The sequence below is a fragment of the Pseudophryne corroboree genome, chromosome 2 (assembly GCF_028390025.1).
Source record: "Pseudophryne corroboree isolate aPseCor3 chromosome 2, aPseCor3.hap2, whole genome shotgun sequence".
NCBI lineage: Eukaryota > Metazoa > Chordata > Amphibia > Anura > Myobatrachidae > Pseudophryne > Pseudophryne corroboree.
Window position 1 is genome coordinate 24972956 of NC_086445.1, and position 21013 is coordinate 24993968.

The following is a 21013-nucleotide window of genomic DNA, read 5'->3' on the forward strand; positions in this document are numbered from 1 at the left end:
GTGTATGCCCAGTGAGCTGGTTGGGGAGGACAGTGTGACGGGGTGTGGGAGGACGCGTATCACCGGAGAGGTGAGGTAACACAAACATGGTAATACATGCTGCTGAAGTCTGTATCGGCTTCACAGTGATTAAGCAGTGAAGCAGATGTGAACATTTAAAGAATGATGTATGCTTTTTCATATATCTACCCCTATGTTACATATTATTACCTTCTGGTTCATGTTGCTGTATGTAATTTGTCTGCGTAATGATTCTCTCCAAAGTACAGCATAATAGGTCAGTATTTTATATGTACATAATATAATGCACTCGCCGAGTGGCTTATGCACAGTGCTTTATCATCCACTACACACTTACGGTCACTAGTGCCATCTTTCCGTATGGGCTAAATGGGCAGTTGCCCAAGGGCCCTGTGCTGATAGCTGAGGGTCCCCTCTTTCCAGGGGTACCAGATTTTCCTGGGGAACTGGAGATATGTGACTTCAAAGCAGTGGTCCCCATCCGAGGCTGTTAATTGCTCTTCCCAGCCACATATCTCGGGTTCTGTCTGACTTAGAGTTTTTCTGAGGATATTCCCCAAAAGCTGGGACTCTCCCCTTTCGGTGGACACTGATAGCATGATGCTATGCCCAGAACCAGAGATATCAGCCTTCCAGCAGCTGCTTCCTGCTCCAGCTCCACACGCCTGGTATGCAGTTTTATATTTTACTCAACAGATTGCTCTGGATTCTGAACTCTGATCCCCAAGTCCCCAGTACCTCCTGAAAGGTGTCCCCAGTACCTCCTGAAAGGTAGGTCTCTCTAGTGTTTTCCCATTCAAAGTTAAGATATCTATTTCCAGAAACTGGAGATATCTGCAGTCAAGCAAGCTGCCCTCCAGTGGTGGATTGGGAACAAAAAGCGGCCCTGGAAAAATTTGTACTAGTGGCCCCACATGGGCAGCACCAGAGGTGTAAGGTCTAGCCATGGGCCATGGCAGCAGCACCCTCCCCCAAGACTTTCCAGATAGTGGGCATGTCCAGCATCAGGGTTAAAAGGAAATACCTTGGTGCGCCTCTTTTTTTCTTTGCATCATGTGCTGTTTGGGAACATTTTTTTTTAAGTGCCATCCTGTCTTGACACTGCAGTGCCACTCCTAGATGGGCCAGGTGTTTGTGTCGGCCACTTTTGTCGCTTAGCTTAGTCACACAGCGACCTTGGTGCGCCTCTTTTTTTCTTTGCATCATGTGCTGTTTGGGGACTATTTTTTTGAAGTGCCATCCTGCCTGACACTGCAGTGCCACTCCTAGATGGGCCAGGTGTTTGTGTCGGCCACTTGTGTCGCTTAGCTTAGTCACACAGCGACCTTGGTGCGCCTCTTTTTTTCTTTGCATCATGTGCTGTTTGGGGACTATTTTTTTGAAGTGCCATCCTGCCTGACACTGCAGTGCCACTCCTAGATGGGCCAGGTGTTTGTGTCGGCCACTTGTGTCGCTTAGCTTAGTCACACAGTGACCTTGGTGCGCCTCTTTTTTTCTTTGCATCATGTGCTGTTTGGGGACAACTTTTTTGACGTGCCATCCTGTCTTGACACTGCAGTGCCACTCCTAGATGGGCCAGGTTTTTTTGTCGGCCACTTGTGTCGCTTAGCTTAGTCACACAGCGACCTTGGTGCGCCTCTTTTTTTCTTTCCATCATGTGCTGTTTGGGGACAATTTTTTTGAAGTGCCATCCTGCCTGACACTGCAGTGCCACTCCTAGATGGGCCAGGTGTTTGTGTCGGCCACTTGTGTCGCTTAGCTTAGTCACACAACGACCTTGGTGCACCTCTTTTTTTCTTTGCATCATGTGCTGTTTGGGGACAATTTTTTTGAAGTGCCATCCTGCCTGACACTGCAGTGCCACTCCTAGATGGGCCAGGTGTTTGTGTCGGCCACTTGTGTCGCTTAGCTTAGTCACACAGCGACCTTGGTGCGCCTCTTTTTTTCTTTGCATCATGTGCTGTTTGGGGACTATTATTTTTAAGTGCCATCCTGCCTGACACTGCAGTGCCACTCATAGATTGGCCAGGTGTTTGTGTCGGCCACTTGTGTCGCTTAGCTTAGTCACACAGCTACCTCGGTGCAAATTGTAGGACTAAAAATAATATTGTGAGGTGTGAGGTGTTCAGAATAGACTGGAAATAAGTGGAAATTATGGTTATTGAGGTTAAAATACTATGGGATCAAAATGACCCCCAAATTCTATGATTTAAGCTGTTTTTTGGATTTTTTTGAAAAAAACACCCGAATCCAAAACACACCCGAATCCGACAAAAAAATTTCGGTGAGGTTTTGCCAAAACGCGTCCGAATCCAAAACACGGCCACGGAACCGAATCCAAAACCAAAACACAAAACCCGAAAAATGTCCGGTGCACATCACCACATAATACATGTATTTGTCTCCCTTGTATTGCAGCGTGGTTTGTGCAAACGCACAGTTACTAGAGATGTGCGGCTGGCACTTTTTGTGTTTTGTGTTTTGGTTTTGGATTCGGTTCCGCGCCCGTGTTTTGGATTCAGACGCGTTTTGGCAAAACCACCCTTTCGTATTTTTGTCGGATTCTGATGCGTTTTGGATTTGGGTGGTTTTTTTTTCAAAAAACCCTCAAAAACAGCTTAAATCAAAGAATTTGGGGGTCATTTTGATCCCATAGTATTATTAACCTCAATAACCATAATTTCCACTAATTTCCAGTCTATTCTGAACACCTCACACCTCACAATATTATTTTTAGTCCTAAAATTTGCACTGAGGTCGCTGGATGACTAAGCTATGCGACCCAACTGGGCAGCACAAACACCTGGCCCATCTAGGAGTAGCACTGCAGTGTCAGGCAGGATGGCACATAAAAAAATAGTCCCCAAACAGCACATGATGCAAAGATAAATAAAAAAAGAGATGCAAGGTGGAATTGTCCTCCCACCCACCATTATGTTGTATAAACAGCACATGCACACTTTAACGAACCCATCATTTCAGCGACAGGGTCTGCCACACGACTGTGGCTGAAATGACTGGTTGGTTTGGGCCCCCACCAAAAAAAGAAGCAATCAATCTCTCCTTGCACAAACTGGCTCTACAGAGGCAAGATGTCCACCTCCTCCTCATCCTCCGATTCCTCACCCTTTTCACTGTGTACATCCCCCTCCTCACAGATTATTAATTCGTCCCCACTGGAATCCACCATCTCAGATCCCCGTGTACTTTCTGGAGGCAATTGCTGGTAAATGTCTCCACGGAGGAATTGATTATAATTCATTTTGATGAACATCATCTTCTCCACATTTTCTGGAAGTAGCCTTGTACACCGATTGCTGACAAGGTTACCGGCTGCACTAAACACTCTTTCGAAGTACACACTGGAGGGGGGGCAATTTAGGTAAAATAAAGCCAGTTTGTGCAAGGGCCTCCAAATTGCCTCTTTTACCTGCCAGTATACGTGCGGACTGTCTGACATGCCTACAGTGATGCTGTCACTCATATAATCCTCCACCATTCTTTCAATGGTGACAGAATCATATGCAGTGACAGTAGACGACATATCAGTAATCGTTGGTAGGTCCTTCAGTCTGGACCAGATGTCAGCACTCGCTCCTGACTGCCCTGCATCACCGCCAGCAGGTGGGTTTGGAAATGTTATCCTTTTCCTGGCAGCTTCAGTGGCGGTAGAAAATGAAGGAGGAGCTGTTGGCAGGTCACGTTCCGCTTGACTTGACAATTGTCTCACCAGCAGGTCTTTGAACATCTGCACACTTGTGTCTGCCGGAAAGAGAGATACAACGTAGGCTTTAAACCTAGGATCGAGCACAGTGGCCAAAATGTAGTGCTCTGATTTCAACAGATTGACCACCCGTGAATCCTGGTTAAACGAATGAAGGGCTCCATCCACAAGTCCCACATGCCTAGCGGAATCGCTCTAATTTAGCTCCTCTTTCAATCTCTCCAGCTGCTTCTGCAAAAGCCTGATGAGGGAAATGACCTGACTTAGGCTGGCAGTGTCTGAACTGACTTCACGTGTGGCAAGTTCAAAGGGATGGATAACCTTGCACAACATGGAAATAATTCTCCACTGCGCTTGAGTCATGTGCATTCCCCCTCCTTTGCCTATATCGTAGGCAGATGTATAGGCTTGAATGGCCTTTTGCTGCTCCTCAGCATCTTCTGCATGCCCCTGTCGTTTTTCAGAAAATTCTGCACCACCAAATTAATTGTATGTGAAAAACATGGGACGTGCTGGAATTTGCCAAGATGTAATGCACGCACAATATTGGTGGCATTGTCCGATATCACAAATCCCCAAGAGAGTCCAATTTGGGGTAAGCCATTCTGCGATGATGTTCCTCAGTTTCCGTAAGAGGTTGTCAGCTGTGTGCCATTTATGGAAAGTGGTGATACAAAGCGTAGCCTACCTAGGAACGAGTTGGCGTTTGCAAGATGCTGCTACTGGTGCTGCCACTGTTGTTGCTGCGGGAGGCAATACATCTACCCAGTGGGCTGTCACAGTCATATAGTCCTGAGTCTGCCCTGCTCCACTTGTCCACATGTCCATGGTTAAGTGGACAGTGGGTACAACTGCATTTTTTAGGACACTGAGGACACTTTTTCTGACGTCTGTGTATATTCTCGGGATCGCCTGCCTAGAGAAGTGGAACCTAGATGGGATTTGGTACCGGGGACACACTACATCAAGCAATTTTCTAAGTCCCTGTGAAGTAACGGTGGATACCGGACACACGTCTAACACCAACATAGTTGTCAAGGCCTCAGTTATCCGCTTTGCAGCAGGATGACTGCTGTGATATTTCATCTTCCTCGCAAAGGACTGTTGGACAGTCAATTGCTTACTGGAAGTAGTACAAGTGGTCTTCCGACTTCCCCTCTGAGATGACGATCGACTCCCAGCAGCAACAACAGCAGCGCCAGCAGCAACAGCAGCAGTAGGCGTTCCACTCAAGGATGCATCGGAGGAATCCCAGGCAGGAGAGGACTCGGCAGACTTGCCAGTGACATGGCCTGCAGGACTATTGGCGTTCCTGTCTAAGGAGGAAATTGACATTGAGGGAGTTGGTGGTGTGGTTTGCAGGAGCTTGGTTACAAGAGGAAGGGATTTAGTGGTCAGTGGACTGCTTCCGCTGTCACCCAAAGTTTTTGAACTTATCAATGACTTCTGATGAATGCGCTCCAGGTGACATATAAGGGAGGATGTTCCTAGGTGGTTAACGTCCTTACCCCTACTTATTACAGCTTGACACCTGTTGTCCGCATTTCTGTTGAAATAATTCCACACCGAAGAGGTGATTTTTTTTTTTAATTTGACCAGGCATGTCAATGGCCTTATTCATCCCACGGACAACAGGTGTCTCCCCGGGGGCCTGACTTAAACAAACCACCTCACCATCAGAATCCTCCTCGTCAATTTCCTCCTCAGGGCCAGCAACACCAATATCCTTATCCTGGTGTACTTCAACAGTGACATCTTCAATTTGAAAATCAGGAACTGGACTGTGGGTGCTCCTTCCAGCACTTGCAGGGGGCGTGCAAATGGTGGAAGGAGCCACCTCTTCCCATCTAGTGTTGGGAAGGTCAGGCATCGCAACCAACACAATTGGACTCTCCTTGGGGATTTGTGATTTAGAAGAATGCACAGTTCTTTGCTGTGCTTTTGCCAGGTTAACTCTTTTCATTTTTCTAGCGGGAGGATGAGTGCTTCCATCATCATGTGAAGCTGAACCACTAGTCATGAGGAACATAGGAGAAGGCCTTAGCCGTTCCTTGCCACTCCATGTCGTAAATGGCATATTCGCTACTCCTCAGATGATTTTAATTTAGATTTTTGGGTCATTTTACTGAACTTTTGCTTTTTGGATTTTACATGCTCTCTACTATGACATTGGGCATCGGCCTTGGCAGACAACGATGATGTCATTGAATCGTCTCTGCCATGACTAGTGGCAGCAGCTTCAGAACCAGGTGGCAGTTGATCTTGATCTTTCCCTATTTTACCCTCCAAATTTTTGTTCTCCATTTTTTAATGTGTGGAATTATATGCCAGTAATATATCTGGAATTAGACAGCAGTAATGTCTGGAATTAGATACCACGAGATAGATACCAGATACCACTGTGACTGGAATGATGATGACCTATGAACAGTGACACAACACTACCACAGCACCCTACAGCAGCAAGATGCAGCACAAGACACTGGACTAGTATATTAGTAATGTACTGTAGTACTACTGAGCACCACAATGCAGCACAAGACAATGAGCAGTGATACTGAGCACTGATGATGATACTACTGAGAAGAACTGACACTGAGCAGCAAGATACAGCAGAAGACACTGGACTAGTATATTAGTAATGTACTGTAGTATTACTGAGCACCACAATGCAGCACAAGACAATGAGCAGTGATACTGAGCACTGATGATGATACTACTGAGAAGAACTGACACTGAGCAGCAAGATGCAGCACAAGAAAGACACTGATACTGAGCACTGATATTGAGATTTGCCACTATGAGAACGTATCCACGTCCTCTCTGCTCTCTCTACAATGCACGGGTGAAAATGGCGGCGACGCGTGGCTCTTTATATGGAATCCGAATCTCGCTAGAATCTGACAGCGGGATGATGACGTTTTGCCTCGTTCGGGTTTTCCGAGTCAGGCGGGAAGAACCGAGCCTGCCTCGGACCCGTGAAAACCACGTGGAGTTCGGGGGGGTTCGGTTCTCGGAGAACCAAACCCACTCATCTCTAACAGTTACTTGTTCTTTTTTGCTTCACTCCAAATTCAGAATCAGACCCTCTACCTATCTTTTTCCACTTCTTTGCCTCCAGGAAATTTGATTGGATTATCGGTCACTTCCTCATTACTTTCCTCTCCTCCCACTCTCTCCTTGATCTCCTCACAGCTAAACCTATGGTCATTTCTCTCTACCCATCCTCCTCTGTTATGGGTCCTCTTCTCTATCATCACTCCTCATTGTTTGGAAACCTCATCAGACCTCCCTCAGACTCCAATACCACCTCTATGCTCATAGCACCAAAATCTACTTCTGATGCTTCGTCCTTTCTTCCTCTTTCCTCTCGTGTCTCTATCTCTCTGCTTTTTCACACCTGGATGTCTCAGTGCTTTCTCAAACTGAATATGTACAAATCCAAACTCATTGTATTTCCCACAACCAGTACGTATCCACTTCCCCTCTCTCTCTACTTGCTGACAGGAATATCTTCACCTCTGCTCCCCAAGTCTGCTGCCTGGGAATTTTCATTAACTCTACCCTCTTCTTCACTTCCTGCATCCAGTCTATCTGACAGACATGGTGGCTTCACCTTCTCAATATCTCTAGAATCAGCAAAACACTCATCCACGCACGTGTCATTTACTGCATGGTCTATTGCATTCTCCTCATTTATGGGCTTCCTCTCTCCCAGCCCTCAATACTAAAATCTATACTTATTTTTTTTGTTGAAAAAAGCATTCTTTATGTGCATAAAGATAGCAAAAAATTACACAAACATTACATACAAGTGCATTGTGTCACAGCACAGCTCAAACACAATACACCACAAAACATGATCATTCATACATTCTAAGACAGTACTATATACGGAATAAGATATCCTACACTATACATCATGCCCTGCACTAGTCGCTCATTACGTAAACAAAACAACAGTCAACGAGGTCATTAAGTGTAGTGGAGGAAAAGGGCAAGGAAGGGAATCACATGCCCAAAGCTTTTTTGACAGACAGACACAAGGGAGAGGTGAATAAATAGAAAAACACATCAACAAAACATCAGGCAATGTGAAGAAAAGGAGGGTGGGGGCCACAAAAGTCGGAAGCCGTGGTTGAACACACACACATGGGGAGAAGGTAAGAAGTAGAGGGGTCTCTTCTTCCTCAGGACAAGCCATGATGCAATAGTCTCTTAGCAGGCTGTAGTCCTGGATTGACATCTTCCCCTCCTCAGGATGAGACGGTTCCTGGCAAGTCTCAGAGCATCCTTAAATCACAATGTTCCTGGCAAGTCTCAGAGCATCCTTAAGTCACAATGTTCCTGGCAAGTCTCAGAGCATCCTTAAGTCACAATGTTCCTGGCAAGTCTCAAAGCATCCATGGCACCCAGTTTGGGAACCACTTGGTTAGTGCATAAATATCGAAGAGTTTATATTTAAAGGACAATTAAATAGTTGTTAAAAGGAGTTTACCCACTAAGGTCATATAGAATCACTTAATGTGGGGTATACATATCTACACAAATTATTAGTAGCCATAAAATTTCAATTTAAGCCAAAATGCAGTTCACTAAATGGATTGAGGTATCGGAATGTTACCGTTCATCTCTGCTAGCTTCATTATAAGGGAATCCTCTGCTGTAGTGAACCTCTGTAGTGCTGTTTCATATGGATGGGCTGTGTCTGGGGGCTGTATGCTGAGTTATTAAACTGCAAAACAAAATTTGAGCCACCGACATGTCCTAGTCTATCCTGTCATTGGTGATGTGCTGTGCATCAGTTGGATGAGAGACTGCTGAAATATTTCAGATCCATACAAGGGGCCTTTCTCAAACTCCTTTACCACAGTCTGCTCCTCTCATTTTCTCTACACTTGCCTTTATTGCACTATCCTCTGGGAACCCCAATGGTTGCACAATTCCACGTTGACCTCCCCATACATCTCCAAGTCTATGAGGGTGGTCATAAACTACACTGTGTACTTATCATTTACATGGATAGAAACGTGATGGAGGATGGGCATTAGATGATCAGACATGTGGCTGTGTTGAAAGCGCAATCTGGAATGTGGTGTTTTTGAGCAAACATGCGACCTGCCAAGACAAGCAAACTTTTTTCTATTCATCATCTCTTTCCAATATACATTTTATTAATGGATTTCCTTTAGATGGGAATGCTTGTTTGGAAGGTCTACCGAGCCTTTCCAGCTATACAAAACAGTTAATTTTTATAACATTTGGAATTACTATCTTCAAACACACGTAAAAAATGTTAGTTTAACTTTCTAGCAGATGTGATTCAGCTCGTTAGCGATTCTTAGACTACAATTTTCAATATGGTTCTCAGGGAACTGAATGAACTTAGGCTGGGCCACCAAAAGACATTTCTTTTTTTAACCTTGCCTTTTTAAACTCTCTAAAAACTCAAAAAGTGATAGTTCAATTTTAACCATATTATGGTCAGCAAATATTTTTGCATTTCGGTAAAACTGTTGAATGTTGAACTTTTGCATAACGTAGGTTGAATTGTAGACCAATTCTTTCGCTAATGTGTCAATTTACATTCTCTCGAAAATGCATTACATGGTATGGATTTATTTTTATTATTCATTTATTGCTGGCAGTTTATGTTTGTACAGGTAAAATAAATGCCCAATTCTACCTTTGATGGCCTTCATTTTGAAACCGTAGAGGAGAGGATTCACCAGTGGTGGCACCACAATAACTTCCACCGACATGAATACTCTGAGCCCATAAGGAACTCTGGTTGGGTCAAAGCGATAGAGCAAAATCTCGAAAAAACAACCAGTGACAAAAACCACAATGGATGTCAGCTGAGGGGCACAGGTCTGCATGGCTTTATCACGGACGTCCTTCGATTTTGAACATACCTTCAGAATTTCAATATACGACAAAGCAATTAGTAAAGACATCACCCCGATTGATGCTACTGTAACAAAGACACCAAAGATATTGTTGACTGTTGTATCAATGCAGGAGAGTCTCACAATTGTCCAATTGTCACAGTAGATCTTCAGGATGACATTGTCACAAAGAGGAAGTCTGGCCGTCAGCACAACATGTGCGGTAATTAATGTGATGGAGTAGACCCAGGCTGCAAAGACCAGCTTGTATGCCGCGGCTAAGGTCATTATTCTTACGTATCGCAGAGGGTTGCAAATACACACGTATCGGTCATACGCCATTACCGCGAGCATGGTGATCTCACATACTGCATACGTGTAAAGGCAAAACACTTGTATGATACAGGCTGAGTATGAAATATTTTGAGACTTGGAAATAAGGTCTATGAACAGACTGGGTAAGAAGGCGCTACTGCCATACAGACCATTGGCGCATAACGTTGATATAAACATATACATGGGTTCCTGTAAGGTCTTAGTGCACAGTATTGTAGTGATCACTGTACAGTTAGATAGAAAAATCATCAGGAAACCAACCAATGTGATTACACCATAGAGGTAATTCACATCTGTCATTTCCCCAAACCCGAGGATTAGCACTGGGGCGGGAGAGAGTGTTGTGTTCTGCATATGCATACTTCGGAATATTGTTTCCTAAAACAAATATTAAAAGAAGAGGAAAGTTAGCGATTACGTCTTTTAGTTTAGCAGTTGACAGAAATACAGTGCAATCGTTATACTAAGTAAATTGTCAGCTACAGAGGCGTTAGAGGGGCTATTAATCCTGGGGCATTTTGGACTTATTCGGGGATAGGAGCAAATGGTAACAATGAGCAAAAAAGAAGCAATTTGCTCCCGGAATAAACCATGTTACAATCCAAGGCGTACAATTTAATTTATCTATTGTGTTTTTTTGCATGCAGGGAAAACACTAGATGCTTTTGCATGTAGCAAACAAAAACTGGGCTGCTTTGTTAATACACTGAAATGCAGACTTAAGCTAGGACAAGCCAACACCGTGCACCCCTGCCCCCTTTCCCAAACTCTGCACATTTTAGGCCCACCCCACCCCACCTGCAGTGCCACATGGTTTTACCAATGTGTAAGTTGCTCCTTTTTATTTTTAATGGTTTATTTATGATCTAAAGTACAAAAGACAATGACATAAACATCCAGATGAGAATGAGAAAACATTATAGAATCAGATGTACATATGGAGTATATATTAGCAGTAGTGTGATGGGTTCACTACGATCTGCCGGCGGCCAGCATACTGGCGCCGGGAGGCCGGCCGTCGGCTTACCGACAGTGTGGCGAGTGCAAATGAGCCCCTTGCGGGCTCGCTGCGCTCGCCACGCTACGCGCGCCACACTATTTTATTCTCCCTCCAGGGGGGTCGTGGACCCCCACGAGGGAGAATAAGTGTCGGTATGCCGGCTGTCGGGCTCCCGGCGCCGGTATGCTGGTCGCCGGGAGCCCGACCGCCGGCATACTGAAGACCACCCCCAAAAACAATATCATTAGCAATGGTAGGTGATCACATGCAGTATAATAAGACGTTACAAATAATTAGTTAGAAAAAGCTGCTGTAAAAAGAAGGGTTGGGTATGCGTGACCGGTGGTCAGGAGAACGGCGGTCAGCATACCTACGCCAGTATCCCAGCAGCGGAATGCCAACCGCAGGGATCGTGACTACATCGCCTACATATACAGTAGATACAGACAGAAACCAAGTTGCGCTCAACAATCAGGATAGAAACATTTATTATAAAAATTATAAAAATTAACAGCAATTCTCCCGGGAGTACAATTAATATAGATAAATTATCATGAATATATACAGTACAGAATCACTATATCCAAATGAATTTATAATAATACAAGTATTATTTAATAATTGTGACAATTTGGCCACAAACGGTATTATGTATTCAGCAATGGTGGTAATAATTACACTCTTTTAAACACCATATAGGTCTGTGTGCCAATAATAACTCACTTGTTATATGGAAGTCCCAAACAGTCCTTGTTCCATGCGGGCATATATTGGTTTCTAAATTTCTATAAATAGAAATTGTCCTTATAGAAGGTTTTAAGCACTCAAATTAATGCAGGGATGGACAGATGAATTATGTCCGCCAAAACCAAACCGCTATAATGGTGTTAGCAGGGAGAGCCCGGAGTGATGGTGGTGCAGCCAGCCGTTTACCCCCGCACGGGGGAGGGAGAGCGGTGTCTGAGATGGCCGTCGGGTTGGAGTGAAATAATAAGAATTTACTCACCGGTAATTCTATTTCTCGTAGTCCGTAGTGGATGCTGGGTACTCCGTAAGGACCATGGGGTATAGACGGGCTCCGCAGGAGACTGGGCACTCTTAAAAGAAAGATTAGGTACTATATCTGGTGTGCACTGGCTCCTCCCTCTATGCCCCTCCTCCAGACCTCAGTTAGGTAAACTGTGCCCGGAAGAGCTGACATTACTAGGAAAGGATTTGGAATCCAGGGTAAGACTCATACCAGCCACACCAATCACACCGTATAACTCGTGATAACTATACCCAGTTAACAGTATGAACAATAACTGAGCCTCTCTCAACAGATGGCTCATACAATAACCCTTTAGTTAAGCAATAACTATATACATGTATTGCAGAGAGTCAGCACTTGGGACGGGCTCCCAGCATCCACTATGGACTACGAGAAATAGAATTTACCGGTGAGTAAATTCTTATTTTCTCTGACGTCCTAGTGGATGCTGGGTACTCCGTAAGGACCATGGGGATTATACCAAAGCTCCCAAACGGGCGGGAGAGTGCGGATGACTCTGCAGCACCGAATGAGCAAACTCAAGGTCCTCCTCAGCCAGGGTATCAAACTTGTAGAATTTTGCAAAAGTGTTTGAACCCGACCAAGTAGCAGCTCGGCAAAGTTGTAAAGCCGAGACCCCTCGGGCAGCCGCCCAAGAAGAGCCCACCTTCCTCGTGGAATGGGCTATTACTGATTTAGGATGCGGCAGTCCAGCCGCCGAATGTGCAAGCTGAATGGTGCTACAGATCCAGCGAGCAATAGTCTGCTTTGAAGCAGGAGCACCCAGCTTGTTGGGTGCATGCAGGATAAATAGCGAGTCAGTTTTTCTGACTCTAGCCGTCCTGGAAACATAAAGTTTCAGGGCCCGGACTACGTCCAGCAACTTGGAATCCTCCAAGTCCCAAGTAGCCGCAGGCACCACAATAGGTTGCTTCAAATGAAACGATGATACCACCTTAGGGAGAAATTGGGGACGAGTCCTCCATTCTGCCCTTTCCATATGGAAGATCAGATATGGGCTTTTACATGACAAAGCCGCCAATTCTGACACACGCCTAGTCCAAGCTAAGGCCAAAAGCATGACCACTTTCGACGTGAGATATTTTAGCTCCACGGTCTTAAGTGGCTCAAACCAGTGGGATTTTAGGAATCCAACACACGTTAAGATCCCAAGGTGCCACTGGAGGCACAAAAGGGGCTGAATATGCAGCACCCCTGTAACAACGTCCGAACTTCAGGCAGTGAAGCCAGTTCTTTTTGAGAGAAAAAGGGATAGGGACGAAATCTTGGCCTTTATGGATCCTAATTTTAGGCCCATAGTCACTCCTGACTGTAGGTAGTGCAGGAATCGACCCCCCTGGAATTCCTCTGTAGGGCCTTCCCGGCCACACACCAAGCAACCTATTTTCGCCATATACAGTGAAAAAGTCTTGCTGTCACGTCTTTCCTAGCCTTCATCAGCGTAGGAATAACTGCATCCGGAATGCCCTTTTCCGCTAGGATCCGGCGTTCAACCGCCATGCTGTCCAACGCAGCCGCGGTTTCTTCTTGGCCAATCCGGAGCAAAGAATATTGTTCACACTCCTCCGTTTATTACAATTCTCAGCTCTTGGGTCTGAGAGGAAGAGGAGGGAATATATAGACCGACTAGAACACCCACGGTGTTACTAGTGCGACCACAGCTATCGCCTGAGAGTCCCTTGACCCAGCGTAAAACCTTTTTCATCTTTTTATTGAGGTGGGACGCCATGTAGTCCACCTGAGGCAGTTTCCATCAATTTGCAAAACTGCGTGAAGACTTCCTGATGAAGTCACCACTTTCCCGGGTGGAGGTCGTGTCCACTCCCGGAATGAACACTGCTGACAGTGCGCTTACTTGATTCTCCGCCCAGCGAAGAATTCTGGTGGCTTCTATCCTCGCCACCCTGCTCCTTGTGCCGCCCTGGCAGTTTACATGAGCCCCTGCGGTCTGACTGGATCAGAACCGGTTGGTCGCGAAGCAGGAACTCCGCTTGACTTAGGGCGTTGTATATGGCCCTTAGTTCCAGGATATTGATGTGAAGGCAAGTCTGTTGGCTTGACCACAAACCTTGGAATTTTCTTCCCTGTGTAACTGCCCCCCACCCTCGGAGGCTTGCATCCATGGTCACCAGGACCCAGTCCTGAATGCCGAATCTGCGGCCCTCGAGAAAGTGAGCACTCCGCAGCCACCACAGGAGAGACACCCTGGCCCTGGGGGATAGGGTGATTAACCGATGCATCTGAAGATGTGATCCGGACCACTTGTCCAGTAAGTTCCATTGTCCTTGCATGGAACCAGCCGAAGGGGATGGCCTCGTATGATGCCATCATCCTTCCCAGGACTCGAGTGCAGTGATGCACTAACACCTGTTTTGGTTTTCAATGGATTCCTGACCAGTGTCATGAGCTCCTGAGCTCTCTCTATCGGGAGATAAACCCTCTTCTGGTCTGTGTCTAGGATCATGCCTAGGCGAGGCAGATGAACTGTAGGAACCAACTGCGACTTTGGAATATATAGAATTCAGTCGTGTTGCCGTTTCACTTCCAGAGAAGGTGATACGCTGTCCAGCAACTGCTCTCTTGATCTCGCTTTTATGAGGAGATCATCCAAGTATGTGATAATAGTGACACCTTGCTTCCGCAGGAGCACCATCATATCCGCCATTACCTTGGTGAAATTGGTAATGACAATCCCGTACCGCAATTCTGAGGTACACCTGATGAGGTGGATAAATGGGGACACGAAGGTATGCATCCCTTATGTCCCGATTCATTTCAGGCATGCAATGACCGCTCTTAGCGATTCCATCTTGAACCTGAACCTTTTCAGGTATATGTTCAGGGATTTTAATTAGAGATGAGCGCCTGAAATTTTTCGGGTTTTGTGTTTTGGTTTTGGGTTCGGTTCCGCGGCCGTGTTTTGGGTTCGACCGCGTTTTGGCAAAACCTCACCGAATTTTTTTTGTCGGATTCGGGTGTGTTTTGGATTCGGGTGTTTTTTTAAAAAAACACTAAAAAACAGCTTAAATCATAGAATTTGGGGGTCATTTTGATCCCATATTATTATTAACCTCAAAAACCATAATTTCCACTCATTTTCAGTCTATTCTGAATACCTCACACCTCACAATATTATTTTTAGTCCTAAAATTTGCACCAAGGTCGCTGGATGACTAAGCTAAGCGACACTAGTGGCCGACACAAACACCTGGCCCATCTAGGAGTGGCACTGCAGTGTCACGCAGGATGTCCCTTCCAAAAAACCCTCCCCAATCAGCACATGACGCAAAGAAAAAAAGAGGCGCAATGAGGTAGCTGACTGTGTGAGTAAGATAAGCGACCCTAGTGGCCGACACAAACACCGGGCCCATTTAGGAGTGGCACTGCAGTGTCACGCAGGATGTCCCTTCCAAAAAACCCTCCCCAATCAGCACATGACGCAAAGAAAAAAAGAGGCGCAATGAGGTAGCTGACCGTGTGAGTAAGATTAGCGACCCTAGTGGCCGACACAAACACCGGGCCCATTTAGGAGTGGCACTGCAGTGTCACGCAGGATGTCCCTTCCAAAAAACCCTCCCCAATCAGCACATGACGCAAAGAAAAAAAGAGGCGCAATGAGGTAGCTGACTGTGTGAGTAAGATTAGCGACCCTAGTGGCCGACACAAACACCGGGCCCATTTAGGAGTGGCACTGCAGTGTCACGCAGGATGTCCCTTCCAAAAAAACCTCCCCAAACAGCACATGACGCAAAGAAAAATAAAAGAAAAAAGAGGTGCAAGATGGAATTGTCCTTGGGCCCTCCCACCCACCCTTATGTTGTATAAACAAAACAGGACATGCACACTTTAACCAACCCATCATTTCAGTGACAGGGTCTGCCACACGACTGTGACTGATATGACGGGTTGGTTTGGACCCCCCCCAAAAAAGAAGCAATTAATCTCTCCTTGCACAAACTGGCTCTACAGAGGCAAGATGTCCACCTCATCATCACCCTCCGATATATCACCGTGTACATCCCCCTCCTCACAGATTATCAATTCGTCCCCACTGGAATCCACCATCTCAGCTCCCTGTGTACTTTGTGGAGGCAATTGCTGCTGGTCAATGTCTCCGCGGAGGAATTGATTATAATTCATTTTAATGAACATCATCTTCTCCACATTTTCTGGATGTAACCTCGTACGCCGATTGCTGACAAGGTGAGCGGCGGCACTAAACACTCTTTCGGAGTACACACTTGTGGGAGGGCAACTTAGGTAGAATAAAGCCAGTTTGTGCAATGGCCTCCAAATTGCCTCTTTTTCCTGCCAGTATAAGTATGGACTGTGTGACGTGCCTACTTGGATGCGGTCACTCATATAATCCTCCTCCATTCTTTCAATGGTGAGAGAATCATATGCAGTGACAGTAGACGACATGTCCGTAATCGTTGTCAGGTCCTTCAGTCCGGACCAGATGTCAGCATCAGCAGTCGCTCCAGACTGCCCTGCATCACCGCCAGCGGGTGGGCTCGGAATTCTGAGCCTTTTCCTCGCACCCCCAGTTGCGGGAGAATGTGAAGGAGGAGATGTTGACAGGTCGCGTTCCGCTTGACTTGACAATTTTCTCACCAGCAGGTCTTTCAACCCCAGCAGACTTGTGTCTGCCGGAAAGAGAGATCCAAGGTAGGCTTTAAATCTAGGATCGAGCACGGTGGCCAAAATGTAGTGCTCTGATTTCAACAGATTGACCACCCGTGAATCCTTGTTAAGCGAATTAAGGGCTCCATCCACTAGTCCCACATGCCTAGCGGAATCGCTCCGTGTTAGCTCCTCCTTCAATGTCTCCAGCTTCTTCTGCAAAAGCCTGATGAGGGGAATGACCTGACTCAGGCTGGCAGTGTCTGAACTGACTTCACGTGTGGCAAGTTCAAAGGGCATCAGAACCTTGCACAACGTTGAAATCATTCTCCACTGCGCTTGAGACAGGTGCATTCCACCTCCTATATCGTGCTCAATTGTATAGGCTTGAATGGCCTTTTGCTGCTCCTCCAACCTCTGAAGCATATAGAGGGTTGAATTCCACCTCGTTACCACTTCTTGCTTCAGATGATGGCAGGGCAGGTTCAGTAGTTTTTGGTGGTGCTCCAGTCTTCTGTACGTGGTGCCTGTACGCCGAAAGTGTCCCGCAATTTTTCTGGCCACCGACAGCATCTCTTGCACGCCCCTGTCGTTTTTTAAATAATTCTGCACCACCAAATTCAAGGTATGTGCAAAACATGGGACGTGCTGGAATTTGCCCATATTTAATGCACACACAATATTGCTGGCGTTGTCCGATGCCACAAATCCACAGGAGAGTCCAATTGGGGTAAGCCATTCCGCAATGATCTTCCTCAGTTGCCGTAAGAGGTTTTCAGCTGTGTGCGTATTCTGGAAACCGGTGATACAAAGCGTAGCCTGCCTAGGAAAGAGTTGGCGTTTGCGAGATGCTGCTACTGGTGCCGCCGCTGCTGTTCTTGCGGCGGGAGTCCATACATCTACCCAGTGGGCTGTCACAGTCATATAGTCCTGACCCTGCCCTGCTCCACTTGTCCACATGTCCGTGGTTAAGTGGACATTGGGTACAACTGCATTTTTTAGGACACTGGTGAGTCTTTTTCTGACGTCCGTGTACATTCTCGGTATCGCCTGCCTAGAGAAGTGGAACCTAGATGGTATTTGGTAACGGGGGCACACTGCCTCAATAAATTGTCTAGTTCCCTGTGAACTAACGGCGGATACCGGACGCACGTCTAACACCAACATAGTTGTCAAGGCCTCAGTTATCCGCTTTGCAGCAGGATGACTGCTGTGATATTTCATCTTCCTCGCAAAGGACTGTTGAACAGTCAATTGCTTACTGGAAGTAGTACAAGTGGGCTTACGACTTCCCCTCTGGGATGACCATCGACTCCCAGCAGCAACAACAGCAGCGCCAGCAGCAGTAGGCGTTACACGCAAGGATGCATCGGAGGAATCCCAGGCAGGAGAGGACTCGTCAGAATTGCCAGTGACATTGCCTGCAGGACTATTGGCATTCCTGGGGAAGGAGGAAATTGACACTGAGGGAGTTGGTGGGGTGGTTTGCGTGAGCTTGGTTACAAGAGGAAGGGATTTACTGGTCAGTGGACTGTTTCCGCTGTCACCCAAGGTTTTTGAACTTGTCACTGACTTATTATGAATGCGCTGCAGGTGACGTATAAGGGAGGATGTTCCGAGGTGGTTAACGTCCTTACCCCTACTTATTACAGCTTGACAAAGGGAACACACGGCTTGACACCTGTTGTCCGCATTTCTGTTGAAATAGTTCCACACCGAAGAGCTGATTTTTTTGGTATTTTCACCAGGCATGTCAACGGCCATATTCCTCCCACGGACAACAGGTGTCTCCCCGGGTGCCTGACTTAAACAAACCACCTCACCATCAGAATCCTCCTGGTCAATTTCCTCCCCAGCGCCAGCAACACCCATATCCTCCTCATCCTGGTGTACTTCAACACTGACATCTTCAATCTGACTATCAGGAACTGGACTGCGGGTGCTCCTTCCAGCACTTGCAGGGGGCGTGCAAATGGTGGAAGGCGCATGCTCTTCACGTCCAGTGTTGGGAAGGTCAGGCATCGCAACCGACACAATTGGACTCTCCTTGTGGATTTGGGATTTCGAAGAACGCACAGTTCTTTGCGGTGCTACTGCTTTTGCCAGCTTGAGTCTTTTCATTTTTCTAGCGAGAGGCTGAGTGCCTCCATCCTCATGTGAAGCTGAACCACTAGCCATGAACATAGGCCAGGGCCTCAGCCGTTCCTTGCCACTCCGTGTGGTAAATGGCATATTGGCAAGTTTACGCTTCTCCTCCGACAATTTTATTTTAGGTTTTGGAGTCCTTTTTTTACTGATATTTGGTGTTTTGGATTTGACATGCTCTGTACTATGACATTGGGCATCGGCCTTGGCAGACAACGTTGCTGGCATTTCATCGTCTCGGCCATGACTAGTGGCAGCAGCTTCAGCACGAGGTGGAAGTGGATCTTGATCTTTCCCTAATTTTGGAACCTCAACATTTTTGTTCTCCATATTTTAATAGGCACAACTAAAAGGCACCTCAGGTAAACAATGGAGATGGATGGATACTAGTATACAATTATGGACGGACTGCCGAGTGCCGACACAGAGGTAGCTACAGCCGTGAACTACCGTACTGTGTCTGCTGCTAATATAGACTGGTTGATAAAGAGATGTCGTAGTATGTATGTATGAAGAAGAAAGAAAAAAAAACCACGGTTAGGTGGTATACAATTATGGACGGACTGCCGAGTGCCGACACAGAGGTAGCCACAGCCGTGAACTACCGTACTGTACTGTGTCTGCTGCTAATATAGACTGGTTGATAAAGAGATGTCGTAGTATGTATGTATGAAGAAGAAAGAAAAAAAAACCACGGGTAGGTGGTATACAATTATGGACGGACTGCCGAGTGCCGACACAGAGGTAGCCACAGCCGTGAACTACCGTACTGTACTGTGTCTGCTGCTAATATAGACTGGTTGATAAAGAGATGTAGTAGTATGTATGTATAAAGAAGAAAGAAAAAAAAACCACGGGTAGGTGGTATACAATTATGGACGGACTGCCGAGTGCCGACACAGAGGTAGCCACAGCCGTGAACTACCGTACTGTACTGTGTCTGCTGCTAATATAGACTGGTTGATAAAGAGATGTAGTAGTATGTATGTATAAAGAAGAAAGAAAAAAAAACCACGGGTAGGTGGTATACAATTATGGACGGACTGCCGAGTGCCGACACAGAGGTAGCCACAGCCGTGAACTACCGTACTGTACTGTGTCTGCTGCTAATATAGACTGGTTGATAAAGAGATGTCGTAGTATGTATGTATGAAGAAGAAAGAAAAAAAAACCACGGGTAGGTGGTATACAATTATGGACGGACTGCCGAGTGCCGACACAGAGGTAGCCACAGCCGTGAACTACCGTACTGTACTGTGTCTGCTGCTAATATAGACTGGTTGATAAAGAGATGTAGTAGTATGTATGTATAAAGAAGAAAGAAAAAAAAACCACGGGTAGGTGGTATACAATTATGGACGGACTGCCGAGTGCCGACACAGAGGTAGCCACAGCCGTGAACTACCGTACTGTACTGTGTCTGCTGCTAATATAGACTGGTTGATAAAGAGATGTAGTAGTATGTATGTATAAAGAAGAAAGAAAAAAAAACCACGGGTAGGTGGTATACAATTATGGACGGACTGCCGAGTGCCGACACAGAGGTAGCCACAGCCGTGAACTACCGTACTGTACTGTGTCTGCTGCTAATATAGACTGGTTGATAAAGAGATGTCGTAGTATGTATGTATGAAGAAGAAAGAAAAAAAAACCACGGTTAGGTGGTATACAATTATGGACGGACTGCCGAGTGCCGACACAGAGGTAGCCACAGCCGTGAACTACCGTACTGTACTGTGTCTGCTGCTAATATAGACTGGTTGATAAAGAGATGTCGTAGTATGTATGTATAAAGAAGAAAGAAAAAAAAACCACGGTTAGGTGGTATACAATTATGGACGGACTGCCGAGTGCCGACACAGAGGTAGCCACAGCCGTGAACTACCGTACTGTACTGTGTCTGCTGCTAATATAGACTGGTTGATAAAGAGATGTCGTAGTATGTATGTATGAAGAAGAAAGAAAAAAAAACCACGGTTAGGTGGTATACAATTATGGACGGACTGCCGAGTGCCGACACAGAGGTAGCCACAGCCATGAACTACCGTACTGTACTGTGTCTGCTGCTAATATAGACTGGTTGATAAAGAGATGTCGTAGTATGTATGTATAAAGAAGAAAGAAAAAAAAACCACGGTTAGGTGGTATACAATTATGGACGGACTGCCGAGTGCCGACACAGAGGTAGCCACAGCCGTGAACTACCGTACTGTACTGTGTCTGCT

The 21013-nt window shown here is 46.1% G+C and overlaps 1 protein-coding gene across 6 annotated transcripts in view; it reads right to left on the reverse strand.

The window, feature by feature from the left end:
* The window catches only part of LOC134993908 (olfactory receptor 52E4-like), a 186371-nt gene that overhangs the window by 78203 nt on the left and 87155 nt on the right, over nt 1-21013 (reverse strand). For 3 of the 6 annotated variants that reach the window (XM_063950910.1, XM_063950915.1, XM_063950914.1), the window contains one exon: nt 8898-10347. The exons of the other annotated variants lie outside the window; for them this stretch is intronic. In XM_063950910.1, the coding sequence (XP_063806980.1) occupies nt 9373-10347 (975 nt within the window). In that variant the 3' untranslated portion in view covers nt 8898-9372. Of the gene's footprint in view, nt 1-8897; nt 10348-21013 lie in introns of those variants that run through there. 6 annotated transcript variants of the gene reach the window in all.